General features: G+C 49.3%; 1 protein-coding gene across 2 annotated transcripts in view; it reads left to right on the top strand.

Moving 5' to 3' along the window:
* Positions 1-13,219, top strand: part of PFKFB3 (6-phosphofructo-2-kinase/fructose-2,6-biphosphatase 3) — a 51,184-nt gene that overhangs the window by 21,373 nt on the left and 16,592 nt on the right. The window contains exon 1 of one of the 2 annotated variants that reach the window (XM_014949117.1): positions 6,626-6,855. The exons of the other annotated variant lie outside the window; for it this stretch is intronic. Coding sequence (XP_014804603.1) covers positions 6,777-6,855 — 79 coding nt within the window. The 5' untranslated portion in view covers positions 6,626-6,776. Of the gene's footprint in view, positions 1-6,625; positions 6,856-13,219 lie in introns of those variants that run through there. 2 annotated transcript variants of the gene reach the window in all.

The following is a 13,219-nucleotide window of genomic DNA, read 5'->3' as shown; positions in this document are numbered from 1 at the left end:
TTTATTTATTTTATTTTATTTTATTTTATTTTATTTTTATCGCTTGGGTATTACCCACCGTTGCGACAAGATCAGGTGCACAAGAGCTGACTTTTTGTCACTTGAGTGTTGGGAAAAGAGGCCCCGTGCATTTCTGCAACTCCTGCATGGTTTTTCCTGACCCTTGGCTGCCGGGAAAGGCGAGATCAGCTCCGGGCAGGGAGTTTGACTGGGGCTGATAGAGCGGGGCTGAGCAATGCCCTGTGCCTCAGCAGGGATTTCCCCCTGGCGGGCTCAGCACTGGTTTCTCAACGCCGGGGACTCAACGAAGGGGGAATTTTCCCCCTTCCCTGCTTGGAGCTATTTTTAAGAAAAGCTATGCCCAGAGGCGTGCGTGTGGCAGCCCCGGGTGTTTGCTCCGCTGGTATTTCAGCGCTCGGCTGTTGTCAGCAACTCACTTACAGTCGGGGAAGGGAGGTGTTCCTTGAGTACATCAGGTCCAGTTACAGCGTGTAACAGTCTCAAAACACTGTACAGCTTGTCCCCGGGCAGAGGAACGGGTGTGTTTCTCCAGCGTTTGAAGGGTGGCTTGAGGGGATGCCCCAAGCACGCAAGGTTCCCCGCCTTGCCTTCATCCTGCACCCTGGGCAGGGTTCAGTCCTCCCAGTGAGGTGTCCATCGGGACCTTTCCTCTGATTTCAGGGCAAGGGACTGCGTGTCCCCTGCCCAGCAGCATCCCGGAATCACTGCAGGAAACCCTGCCTTGAAATAGTATTGGGAAGAAACAATATTTTGCCCCATTTCTGTTCCTCTTTGGCTGGGTTGATGCCGCAGACTTGATATCACGGAGGAGGAAAGGGAGCGTGTGATTGCGAGGGCAGGGCGGGTGAAAGGCAAGAAATGAGGAAGAGAAAACCATCTTATGAAGAGGAGAGGAGAGAAAAAAAACTCTTTCCCATGGCAGAAACAACCCCAATGGGTCACGGGGGCTGAAGGCAGGACCTCATCATGGTCCCCGGGGCAGCAGAGCTTGGGCAGGATGAGGGAGAGGGTGAGACAAGAAAAGGGAGCGGCGATATCCCCATAATATAGGTACAGCCCGCACTTTGCTCCTCGTTTATTTATTCTTGCAATTGAAATACCTGCGAGGGGCGAGGGGGGGGAGGGAGGTGATTGTAATGTGCAGACACAAAAGGACCGTGAACTCCAGCTGCCTCTCCAAACCCAAACATGTGTTTATCAGCTTTTGCAAAACCCTCCCCACCATCAGCCTGACCCTCAGCAGCTTTGGCGAACTCCCGAGTCCCTGCAGAGTAAGTGCTATCAGCATCACAGGGCAAAATCAGTGCAGCATCACAGGGCAAAATCAGTGCAGCATCCAGTGGGCGAGAACCCCTGGGATTCCTCCCTGATATTTTTTAAAGCCCAGAGTAAGTGCCATCAGCATCACAGGGCAAAATCAGTGCAGCATCACAGGGCAAAATCAGCGCAGCATGCAGTGGGCAAGAACCCCTGGGATTCCTCCCCCATATTTTTTAAAGCCTCTGATTCCCCTAAAACATTGCAGACAAATTTCTTGGCTTCTCCAAGATCCCATTGTTTGGTTTTTGTTTGGTTTTTGTTTGGTTTTTGTTTGTTTTTTTTTTTGTTTGTTTTGTTTTTGTTTTTGAGGCACGAACTGCAAAGTTTAGTATTTTGTTGTTTGGTTTCGCTGTTTTGTTGTTGTTGTTTTTTTTTTTTTCCAAATAAGTGTATCAATTTGGAAGTGCACTTCCAAATAAAGTGTTTATACACTTGGTCAGCCCAGAGGAATAATTTTCTCTGTTGCAAGAGGGTCCTGTTGATGCACCAACGAGAATTTGAGCAGCTTTTGCAACCTTCCCCCCAGGGCTGGGGGAACTATTTGTACTATTTGTGTCCCAGGCTGGTAAACTGAGGCCGTGCTGGAAATTGCTGGTGGGTCAAGCTGCCCTGCTGTTAACCGGGCACACATACGGCTGCATCTTTATGTTGATGTATGCACAGCTTCCCCACCACCCTCTCCAAATTTTAACCTGGTTAAAATTTGGCTGCTGGTTGGACCCCACGATTCGGATCCCAGTGGGCATCCTGTCACGTTGCACCCTGTCCCCTCCGTGCCACATCCTCAGGAGATGCTCCGTGTTGGACTGAACGTAGGCGTGAACGTGACTTGTCCTTTCCTTCCAAGTTTCCTTTAGAGTTGGGGAAAAAAAAAAAAAAAAAAGAAAAAGAAAAAAAAAAGAGGAGGATGAATCACGGCTTAGTCAGAGTTGGGGCTCGCCAGAGCAATCTCTGCCTGTATTTTGATGCTGGGGGAAGGGTGCCAGGGGAGGCTGGCTGCTGGTCCCTTGGTACTGGTAGGTTCTTCCAAAGGGGATGGGGAATTTACTCCAGGACTATGACTTTTGGGCTGTATCCAGGGCCTAATCCCACCGTTCGGGGTGGGTTGCTAGGTCAGTCCGGTGAGAAATAAAAGAGGGAATTGAGGGGGTTTTTTTTGGCTTTGGTGTTTCGGAAAAGTTTGCAGCCTGTGAAGGCCATAAGAGACGGGTGCCCCGTTCTCACAGAAGGGATGTTTTTTTTTTGCCCTTTTCAGCCAGACTCCCTTCTTTTGCATTACTCCCCATTCCCCCCTCACCCCTCTGCACCTGCCACCTCCACCCCTTGGCTGCTTGAGGTAATTTTTTCCCCCCCCATCTACCACCAGGACTTTCAGATTTCGAGCCCTGGCATTACATTTATACCCTTGTCCCTTTGCATTTATTAAACCAGCAGGTCCAGAGAGGTAATTCTTCCACTTTGCTCTGCTCTGGTGAGACCTCACCTGGAGTATTGTGTGCAGGTCTGGAGCCCTCAATATAGGAAGGACATGGACCTGATGAAGAGAGTCCAGAGGAGGGCCACAAGGATGATCAGGGGGATGGAGCACCTCTGCTACGAGGACAGGCTGAGGGAGCTGGGGTTGTTCAGCCTGGAGAAGAGGACGCTCCGGGGAGACCTAATAGCAGCCTTCCAGTACCTGAAGGGAGCCTACAGGAAGGCTGGGGAGAACCTGTTTAGAAAGGGCTGCAGTGACAGGACGAGGGGCAATGGCTTCAAGCTGGAGGGGAACAGATTTAGACTGGAGATGAGGAGAGGGTTCTTCACTGTGAGGGTGGTGGAGCACTGGAACAGGTTGCCCAGGGAGGTGGTTGAGGCCCCATCCCTGGAGATATTCAAGGAGAGGCTCGACGAGGCCCTGGGCAACCTGGTCTAGTTGGGGGTGTCCCTGCTGACTGCGGGGAGGTCGGACTAGATGACCTTTGGAGGTCCCTTCCGGCCTGGGAAATTCTATGATTCTATGATTCTATGATAAATCCCCGCAGTGGGGTAGGTGAAGGCAGCACCTCTGGAGAACACTGGGTGATTTATCCCTCCCTCTGCACCTTTTCTCACCCTGGGAAGCAAAGGATGGAATTCTATGATTCTGTGATTCTATGATAAATCCCCACGGTGGGGTAGGTAAAGGCAGCACCTCTGGAGAACAGTGGGTGATTTATTCCTCCTTCTGTACTTTTTCTCACCCTGAGAAGCAAAGGATGAAGGACAGCATCACTGCCTGTCCCGTGGCATGCTGTGCCTGCGGTGGCTCTCAGCAACCCGACGTGCTTCTTACTGACAACATTTGGCCCCGTGGGTGACTTGGGTTTTGCGAAAAATTGCTGAGCTAAGCACCTCCCTGGGTTCCCCTCACAGCAGCTGTGAGCAACAGCTTATTTACCAGCCCAGGCTCTATTTATAGGGAGCTGTGCTTTCACACAGCACCACTCGAGAGAGGAAAATAAACCCTCTGGGTGCACCTAGTGCTGTCCTGCCTGCCACCCTCTCCCTGCAGTGAAAGTGCCTTATAAATAGTAATGATGCTTCTTCCAGCTGACCTCGCTGGGAGCAGCTGGGGTGCTCCAGCCTTTGAAAACCAGGTCATTTATTTAGGAGTCGAAGCTTTCTGCTCCAGTTATTTAGGAGTTTTAAAGCCAAGAATTACTAGGTGGATCTAATTTGAAGTGACTGTGATTTTAATTCAGGCAGGGGTTTCACTTTTGGGCTCCTTTCGAGATTGTGGGGGTGGTGATTTTTGAGGAGCCGCATCATAGAGCTGAGCTGCTGGAGGAAGGGGGATGCCCAAACTCCTCATCCTGTAACATCACGTGAATTTTCTTCCTTCTTTTGACTTGTGTGTTAGCTGGAAACCAAATTTTTATTGCCCTCCATGGGAAAAGGCCTAGGATTTTGAATAAAAAAAACCCTCCTGGCCTTTTCCAAAGGATGGATTTTGTGCACGGTGGTCCAGGAGCACTGTTGTGTCTGACCCCTATCCCCACCTTTGCCAGCTGGAGCCCTCACTGCTCTCCCCCGTCTTCCTTTCCACATCCCAGATCCCTGGATCTTTTCCAGCTCACTCATAGTAGTTAAATTTTTTTTATTTTTTTTTTTTTGCCTGTGAATATTTTTTTCCTGCGTAGGAGAGGGAAGGATTGTGCATTTTTTACTCTATCCATCTTGGCTCCATGTAAGGAGATAGCCAAAAATATTTTCTCTCTTTCTTTTCCCTATAAAAATATAAGCCTTTGCTTCTGCAGGAGGAAAATGCCCTATGTAATAAAAAAGGGCCACTGAACACTTTAAGTATCCAAGATGCTATTTATTGGGGTTTAAATTTTTAAGCAAAGTTTGCTTTATTAAACCTCATCAAAGCAGATGCTCACACCTCGATAATAATAGAATCATAAAAACATAGAATGGTTTGGGTTGGGAGGGACCTTAAAAAGCATCGAGTTCCACACCTCCCTGCCCTGGGCAGGGACACCTCCCACCAGACCAGGTTGCTCCAAGCCCCATCCAGCCTGGCCTTGAACCCCTCCAGGGATGGGGCAGCCACAGCTTCTCTGGGCAACTTGTTCCAGTGCCTCACCACCCTTATAGTAAAGAATTTATTCCAAATAACTAATCTAAATCTCCCCTCTTTTAGTTTAAAACCATTACCCCTCATCCTATCACTACAATCCTTGATAGAGTCCCTCCCCATCTCTCCTGTAGCCTCTTTAGATACTGGAAGGGGCTCTAAGGTCTACCTGGAGCCTTCTCTTCTCCAGGCTGAACCACCCAACTCTCTCAGCCTGTCATCATAGGAGAAGTGCTCCAGCCCTCTGGTTATCTTCGTTGGCCTCCTCTGGACTTGTACCAAAAGGTCCATGTGCTTTTTATGTTGGGGGCCCCAGAGCTGGAGGTAGTACTCCAGGTGGGGTCTCACCAGAGCAGGGCAGAGGGGCAGAATCACCTCCCTCGACCTGCTGGCCATGCTGCTTTTGATACAGATGATAATAATAATAATAATGATAATAATGATAATAATAATAATAATATCAATGATAATATCATTGATAATATCATCAATAATATCATCAATAATAATAATAATAAAATGGAAAACATAAAATAATGAAAAAATTATAAAATTCATAAACCATGAAAATAATAAAATAATAAAATAATATGACTGTGCCTATTTAAAAGCAAAACTTTTGGGGGAGCATCCCCAGCGCTGCCGCCGCTTCCCACCCCCACAGAAGCCGCTTTTTTTTTCCTTTTTTTTTTTTTCCTTTTTTTTTTTTTTTTTTCCTTTTTTTTTTTTTTTCTGGGAGGAACGGAGAGGCGCAGGGAAGAGGAGGAGGAGGGATGCAGGGGAGGATGTCCCAGACCCTCCCAGTCGTTTTTTTGCGCGCCCGCGGAGTGAGGCGGAGCAGCCGCGGGCGGAGGCGGAGCCGCAACCGGAGCATCCCCGTCGGGGCGGGCGGGGGGGTGGTGGGGGGGAGGACCATGTGCGACGTGAGGAACGTGCCGGAGCGATAGACCCCGGCTTTCCACCGCCCCTAGACCCCCTCCCCAACCGGGGGGACACCCCCCTTGGCCAGTCCCCCCCCTTCTTTGCTCCCCCAAGCCCGAAAAGGAGAACAAAGGCTCGACGGGGCGGGGGGGAGCGGCGCATCCTTTGTCCCCGCTGCAGTGCGGGGGGGCCGGCGGCAGGAGGCAGCGCGGGCGAACCCCGACGAGTGCCCTCCTCCTTCCCTTCATCCTCCTCCTCCTCCTCCTCCTCCTCCGCGGCGGCGCAGCGGCCGCGCCCCCCCGGCCTGCGGGGCTACAAATAGGCGGCCTCCGCCGCCGCCGGCTTCATTGCGAGAGGGAGAGGAGGAGGAAGAACAGCAGCAGCAGCCGCCCCGCTTCCCTGCACCAGCCCTTTCCTCGGCTGCTTCACGTCGAGATATTTTTGAACTCTTTTATTTTTATTTTTTCCGGAATAAACGGGAAATATATTTTTTTTAATTTTTTTTTTTTTTTAAATAGCGAAACTAGCGGTCCGACTCGCCCTTCGCTCCATCCGAGCGCGCAGCGGCGGGGTTTTGCGCCCTTCCTGCCGGCTTTTGTGCCCTGAAGCCCCCGTCCTTCCTCGTCCTCCTCCCCCTCCTCCTCCTCCCTAAAGCCTTAACGCATCCGAAAGCGCCGCAGCCGCTTGTTCAAACCACCCCTCAAAGCGACGACTGCAACAAAAAGCCTTTTTTTTATTACTATTATAATTTTTTCCAGCGACGACTGCAACAAAAAGCCTTTTTTTTTATTGCTATTATAATTTCCGCCCCCCCTTCCTCTTTTTTTTTTTTTGCTTTTCCCTTCTCCTCCCTTCCCCCTCCCGCACACGCACCAAGGTGGCCGCGGAGCGCAAAAAGACCTTTGTTTTAAAAATGCCCATGGAGCTGACGCAAAGCCGCATCCAGAAGATTTGGCTTCCCAATGACAACCGGCCGGCTCTGCCCCGCCGCTGTGAGTACGGGCTCCGCAGCATCCCGGTGGGATGGGATGGGCTGGGAAGTACCCCCCTCTCCCCCCTCTTTCCTCCTGCGCACCCCGGGGGGTTGCTCTTTGCAACGCCTTCTCCTCCTTCTCCTTTCCCATCATATCCACGCAGCATCCCTCCCCCTCTTCTCCTTTCCTCCTCCAGCAGCATCCCCGGGTGTCCGCATCCCATCCCGTGACTCAATTCCAGCCCTTGGGAGCTGGAGGAAGGTGTAACCATCACACGGCTGCTCCCCCGTGGAGCGGAGGGATGCGGAGACACGCGTGTCCCAATTTCCCCTCCTTCCCTCCCCGCCTCCAGTCCTGGGATTAAAAGGGGAAGGGAGCAGGTTGCTAACCTTGGCACCCGGGTACCAGCTCAGCTGGGATTTCCAGCGTGTCTGGCACCTCGCTCTGAGGTTTATTAATTTTTTTATTTTTTTTTTTTTGGAGGTAGGATTAGGGCAATGGATTTGGGGAAGGGGGGGAAAAACACCCAAAAAACCCCACCCCATCAGCTGTTTGTACTTTACCACTTCGCCCTCTCTGGGATGAGACAGGAGGCAGGTGGAGGGGAGGGCGAAAATTAACGCTGGCACTTCTGAAGTGGTTTTCCCTTCTTTCCAAAGCTGGGGGAGAGCATTTGGAGTGTTTAAACCCAACCTCTGCGCTTTAAAAAAAAAAATAAATAAAAAAAATTAAATTATAAACCCAAGCGCTTGGGTCATCCCGGTGTTACTATAAAACAAACCATGAATCATAACGCAATACTAAAGCTCGAGAGGCAGCTCTTTTAACTCACCCGACAGCTAAACTGACAACCTGCCCGTTGTGCAACCCCACATTAACTCTTCAATTAAAGCGTGGCAGGGCAGGAACCCGCAGATCTGGGGCTGCGGGGAGCCCGGGTTGGAGGAGGTGGCACTTTGCAGCCTGGCAGAGGATGGAAGTGGCTCGGGCAGTTGGGTGAATCAGTCTTTCCGATGCTTTTTTTTTTTCTTTGAGCAGGCGTTTTTCAAGTCTCTTTGGACACTGATTTTTTCCCTTGGCTGGAAAGTTCCCCCTCTTAAAAAAAAAATTAAAAAAAATTAAAATAATAAAAAATTAAATCAATTAATTTGCCACGTTGTTGCCCCATGGCTATGGGTCAGGCATGAGGGATGGCTGAACCCTAGAGCAGATGTTTGCACATGCAGCCTGTGTTTGGCCAGGGCAGCCCCGCAGCAGAAGCTGCCGAGGAAATGGCTTTCAGCAACAGGCTGAACATCTGGGTCGCCACAGGGCTTAGCATTTTACCAGGATAAAATGCCTCCTTTGGCTTAATGCTTTGCAGCTGTACCTGTTTAATTTGATTTTTTAATTTTTTTTTCCTCAAGCACCTTTGAAAGAAATCCCTTGTGGTACGCGGAGCCTCCCTGTGCTTTTTTTTTTTTGCCGCTTTATTCACCTGGTTTCTCAGAGGAGAGATTTCCCTCTTTGGCAGAGCAGAAAACTAACATCCTTTCATACGTTAGGGCACCGAGGGGCTCATTAATACTGTAATGTGGCTGCTAATTGTTTTCTCTCGTGGGTGGGAACAAGCCACGCCGGGCACTGCTCACTGTGTTGTGTGGGAAGAACCATATTGGGCTTTTTTAGTTTGTTTTTTGGGTGGTTTTTTTTTTTTTTAAACCCAGGGTGGCTATTTTAAACTCGAGGGGCTATTAATTGCTCGGCAGTAACAAAGAGCAGAGCCACAAAGCCGGGTAGGGATGGAGGTATGAGAGAGAGGAGAGGGTGATGTGGTCCCCGGCGGGGAGGAGGAGGAGGGAGCATCCCTGGGAGCATCCTTCCTCGCCAAGCTCCCGCCTTGCCTTCTCCTCCCTCTGCGCGTGAAATAATTAGTCCGATTGTCCCTTTCCTCGGCCACGGGAGGCTGGGATGGATGGGGAGCGCTGCCTTTTGAGGGCGATCCATTAAATTGCTGTCAAGCTGCACGTCTCTCACGTAGGGGCTGGGAAAAGTCAAGTCGTCGCAGGCGGCTGGCTGGGGCCAGGAGGGGAGGGGGCTGCTGGAGGAGGAGGAAGAGGAAGAGGAGGAGGAGAAGGGGTTGCCGCTGCCTTTCCCCTCTCTCTCATCCCTCTCATTCAGCAGGCATGTGAAAATCCGGCGGCGACGTGCATGCAAAACCACAGCTCACAAGTCCCAGAAAGGGGGGCTGAAACACTTCTCTCTCAAAAGAGACTCAAAGAATGGGCAACATCCTTTGTAAACCTTCACCAAAGCTGTCCTTGCCATTCTGGTGTTTACTCCAATTAGAGAGCTTTCCTTCCTTGAAGGACACCTGTAAGGTAACATAAACTCCCTCCTGCCTTACTACAACCATGGTGTGCAACAATGGAAATGGATTTTTCTTACTATGTAATTTCTATTTTAAAGCACCTAAGACTGGGGCTGGGGTGATGTCAGCTCCACGTGTGTGTGTGTGTGATGTGCAGGGCAGAAACGGCGTGCTCGGTGCACCCGGGAAGGTGTCGGGGAATGGCAAAGGGAAGGAGCTGGAAAAAGGGAATGAAAGATTTTTAACACAAAACATGTGGCCTGGGCTTGCAGAGGACGCGTGGGAACGCTTTTTCAAATGAGACATTAAAAATACTGAAGTGGGGAGATGGCTATTTTATCTAACCTTTTATAGAAGATAATTTCCTTCCCCTTTTTTTTTTTTTTTTTTTTTTTTTTTTTTTTTCTTCCTTCTACCCACTCGGTGAAGCGTGAGAGCGCATCGCCGCTGACTTTCTAGCAGATAGAAGGTGGCACAAGCCATGAGCTGCTTCTAAATACCCTGATATTTAGGTGCCTTTCAAAAGTCTCATCCCTGACCTTGACTCACCTGGATAGGTGTTGATAAGGAGTAATGAATATGCATTGGAATCCCTGACGGCTTTCCTGCAGTGGTGAAAAGAAATGATGAATTAGGTCTTTGTCAAGCCCTGGGAGCAAAACAGTGGTTTTTGTTTCCTTCCCCCCCCCCTCCCCGATGCAAAAGTTTCCCGGAGGCTTTTGTGATTTAGCTGGGTTTGGCTCAGGTTCCTGATAAAAACTTGCTAAGTGCTCAATGCCCCAATGTTTTGGGAAGTGCTTCCCAGCTCTGCAAACAGATGCTTTTTCACAGTCCACGGGGAACCTGGATCTTTCCTTTTGGGGGGGGGGGAAGATTCCTCAAATACAGGTGTTTTAACTCCTGCAGCTCCCTTTGGAGGTGACATGTTTACACCAGGTCTGGGACTGTCTCAGCTGCCTGGAGTGAAAGGGACACGAACAGTACCCGGTATTGTCCCCATCTTCTCAGAGAGCTATTATTTTAATGGCCCCAAATCCTCTTGGCTTTGCTCTTTGAGATCCTTTGTCCTCTGGCAGGTAGGGAAAGGAGGAGTTTCTCTATTCAGGTGTTATTTCTTCCCCTTTCCCTTTGTTTAATATGTAGCTGTTTTTTCCGAGGAAAAAAAAAAAAATACTTGCACCATAGGTTGGTTGAGGATGTGAGGAGGAAAAGAGAGGAAATTAGAGGAATTAGAGAGGAAAAGAGTATTTTTTTTCTGGATATGTTGCACAGCTGCCTTGGTACCCCAGCCTGCAAAAATCAGTGCTTGGAGTGGGAGGTGGCCTGGGCTTTTGAAACGTGGCACTGGGGATGCAGGTCACACAAAGGGGGTGAGCATGAGGGCAGCTCCAACCCGAGGAATGTGGAATATTTAAAAAAAATAATAAAAAAAATAAAACTAAATCTCTTTTAGGGTAGTTTTCTCACCTCTTGTATATTGAGCCTGCTCTGGCGAGAGAGCCAGGCAGGTGAGTGGCTCTTCTCTGCCCTTCTGGGCATCAGTGCTGTAACTCTTCCTTGTGGCTTAAATTTGGTTCCTTTAGCTGATGGATTATTTTTTTTTTTTAATTTCTTTTTTATTATTAGTAGGGGAGTGAAATCCCACATGCTTCGCATGCTCTCTGGACACCTCTCACTTTTTTTGCCCTTCCCAGATCTCTGCTGAGAAAAATGTACCCCAACCCACCACCCCATCTCCATCCTCAGGGAGCTCCTCGCATCCCCACATCATTCTGTTTCCATCCCCAGGGAGCCCCTTGCATCCCTATAGTGCTCTCTCCATCCTCGGAGAGCCCCTTGCATCCCCAAATCCTCTGTCTTCGTTCTCAGGGAGCCCCTTGCACCCCCAGATGGTTCTCTCCATCCATGGGGAACCTCTTCCATCCCCACATCACTCCTCGCCTGGTCCCACCTGCGGGCAGCTGGGATGGGCAGGCGGAGCTCTCCCGCCCAGACCATAATTAAGCCGCGTTTTTATGGCTCTGCCACCAGCCTCTCACTCCCTGCATTCCTTTCCCGTGAGGTCTCTGGCCTGGCTGGGTGGATTGAAGGGGTGGCTGAGAAATCCCCTGGAGGGTCTCCTCGCCTATCGGGGCTGGTCTCTGCCTCTGCCGGGAGGGCTCTCGGTGTGTCACGCCGGGGCGGCATGAAAGGCTAATCCCAAAATTCCATTAGGTATCGTTAAGATCTTCCTTTCTCGTATTTAAGGAGCTTGGCTTTGTGCCTTGGCCTTTTGTGTGTGTGTGTAGCACCATGTGAGAAGCAATTCTGCAGGGCAAACCCCAGAGAGGAGCAGGGATGCTGCCACGTTACGCGGTCCACGGGGCGTGCGGTCCAGATGGTCCAGATGCATCCCATGGTGCTGGGACCAGGCTGTGGTGTGTGTGTGTGTGTAGCACCATGTGAGAAGCAATTCTGTAGGGCAAACCCCGGAGAGGAGCAGGGATGCTGCCACGTTACGCAGTCCATGGATCGTGTGGTCCAGATGGTCCAGATGCATCCCGTGGTGCTGGAACCAGGCTGTGGAGGACTAAAAAAATTTAAAAAAATTCCCAAATAGCATTCCCAGTCCTGCAACCTCAGCAATTTCCTCCAAACTGAACCAGGCGTTTACTTTCTAAAGGATTTATGGGGAGAGAAGTGATTTACCTGGGCAGCCCGGCAGCTGATCTGTCTGCATTTTGGCCGTGCCTTTCGGGTGGATTGGAGAGGAGTTCCTCTTCACTTGCCAAGTCATCACTAAGCAATGCCGCTGGATTTATTTCCAGCTGTTCGACATGGACCCTCTTTACAAAAAAAACCCAAACCCAACCAACCCTGGGCTTAAAACACATTTATGAGGAAAATGGGATGTCACTCAGATATCTATTTTTTAAATGCTGGTGGTTCTGAAGTCATCTGACCCTGCTTGTCTTCCAGTTTTTTGGTTGTATTTCCATGTAAAAAAAAAAACAAAAAAAAACCCAAAACAAAACCAACCAACCATGGGCTTAAAACACGTTTATGAGGAAAATTGGGATGTCACTCAGTTATCTATTTTTTAAATGCCGATGGTTCTGCAGTCATCTGACCCTGCTTGTCTTCAGAGAAAAAAAAAAAACAAAACAGTTAGTTGGTTGTATTTCCATGCGTCTCAGCTAAAAAGCTAGTGGAAGCTTTTGGAAGGTGCTCTCTGTGGGTGAAGATCTCAGTGCAGACCTGGTATTTCAGCACAGCAGCCATACCTGCAGCGTGCTGCTGTGAGGACCGGACCAAAGTCCTTGGCCATCCTTTTCTTTTCACAGAAGTGGCCAAACTACAGAAATGGGAGGTTGTGTTTGCCTTTGGTTTTTTTCTTTTTTTTTTTGCGTTTACTTTCTAAAGGATTTATGGGGAGAGAAGTGATTTACCTGGGCAGCCCGGCAGCTGATCTGTCTGCATTTTGGCCGTGCCTTTCGGGTGGATTGGAGAGGAGTTCCTCTTCACTTGCCAAGTCATCACTAAGCAATGCCGCTGGATTTATTTCCAGCTGTTCGACATGGACCCTCTTTACAAAAAAAACCCAAACCCAACCAACCCTGGGCTTAAAACACATTTATGAGGAAAATGGGATGTCACTCAGATATCTATTTTTTAAATGCTGGTGGTTCTGAAGTCATCTGACCCTGCTTGTCTTCCAGTTTTTTGGTTGTATTTCCATGTGTCTCAGCTAAAAAGCTAGTGGAAGCTTTTGGAAGGTGCTCTCTGTGGGTGAAGATCTCAGTGCAGACCTGGTATTTCAGCACAGCAGCCATACCTGCAGCGCGCTGCTGCGAGGACCGGACCAAAGTCCTTGGCCATCCTTTTCTTTTCACAGAAGTGGCCAAACTACAGAAATGGGAGGTTGTGTTTTTGTGTTTGCCTTTGGTTTTTTTTCTTTTTTTTTTTTTTTTTTTTTTTTTTTTAAAAAAAAAAAAAAAAAAAAAAAAAAAAAAAAAAAAAAAAAAAAAAAGTTCTAGGAAAAATATTAAACCC

The sequence above is a fragment of the Calidris pugnax genome, unplaced genomic scaffold (genome assembly GCF_001431845.1).
Source record: "Calidris pugnax isolate Ruff unplaced genomic scaffold, ASM143184v1 scaffold125, whole genome shotgun sequence".
NCBI lineage: Eukaryota > Metazoa > Chordata > Aves > Charadriiformes > Scolopacidae > Calidris > Calidris pugnax.
The sequence above is the reverse complement of the archived record's forward strand: the minus strand, read 5'-3'. Positions and strand labels throughout refer to the sequence as shown.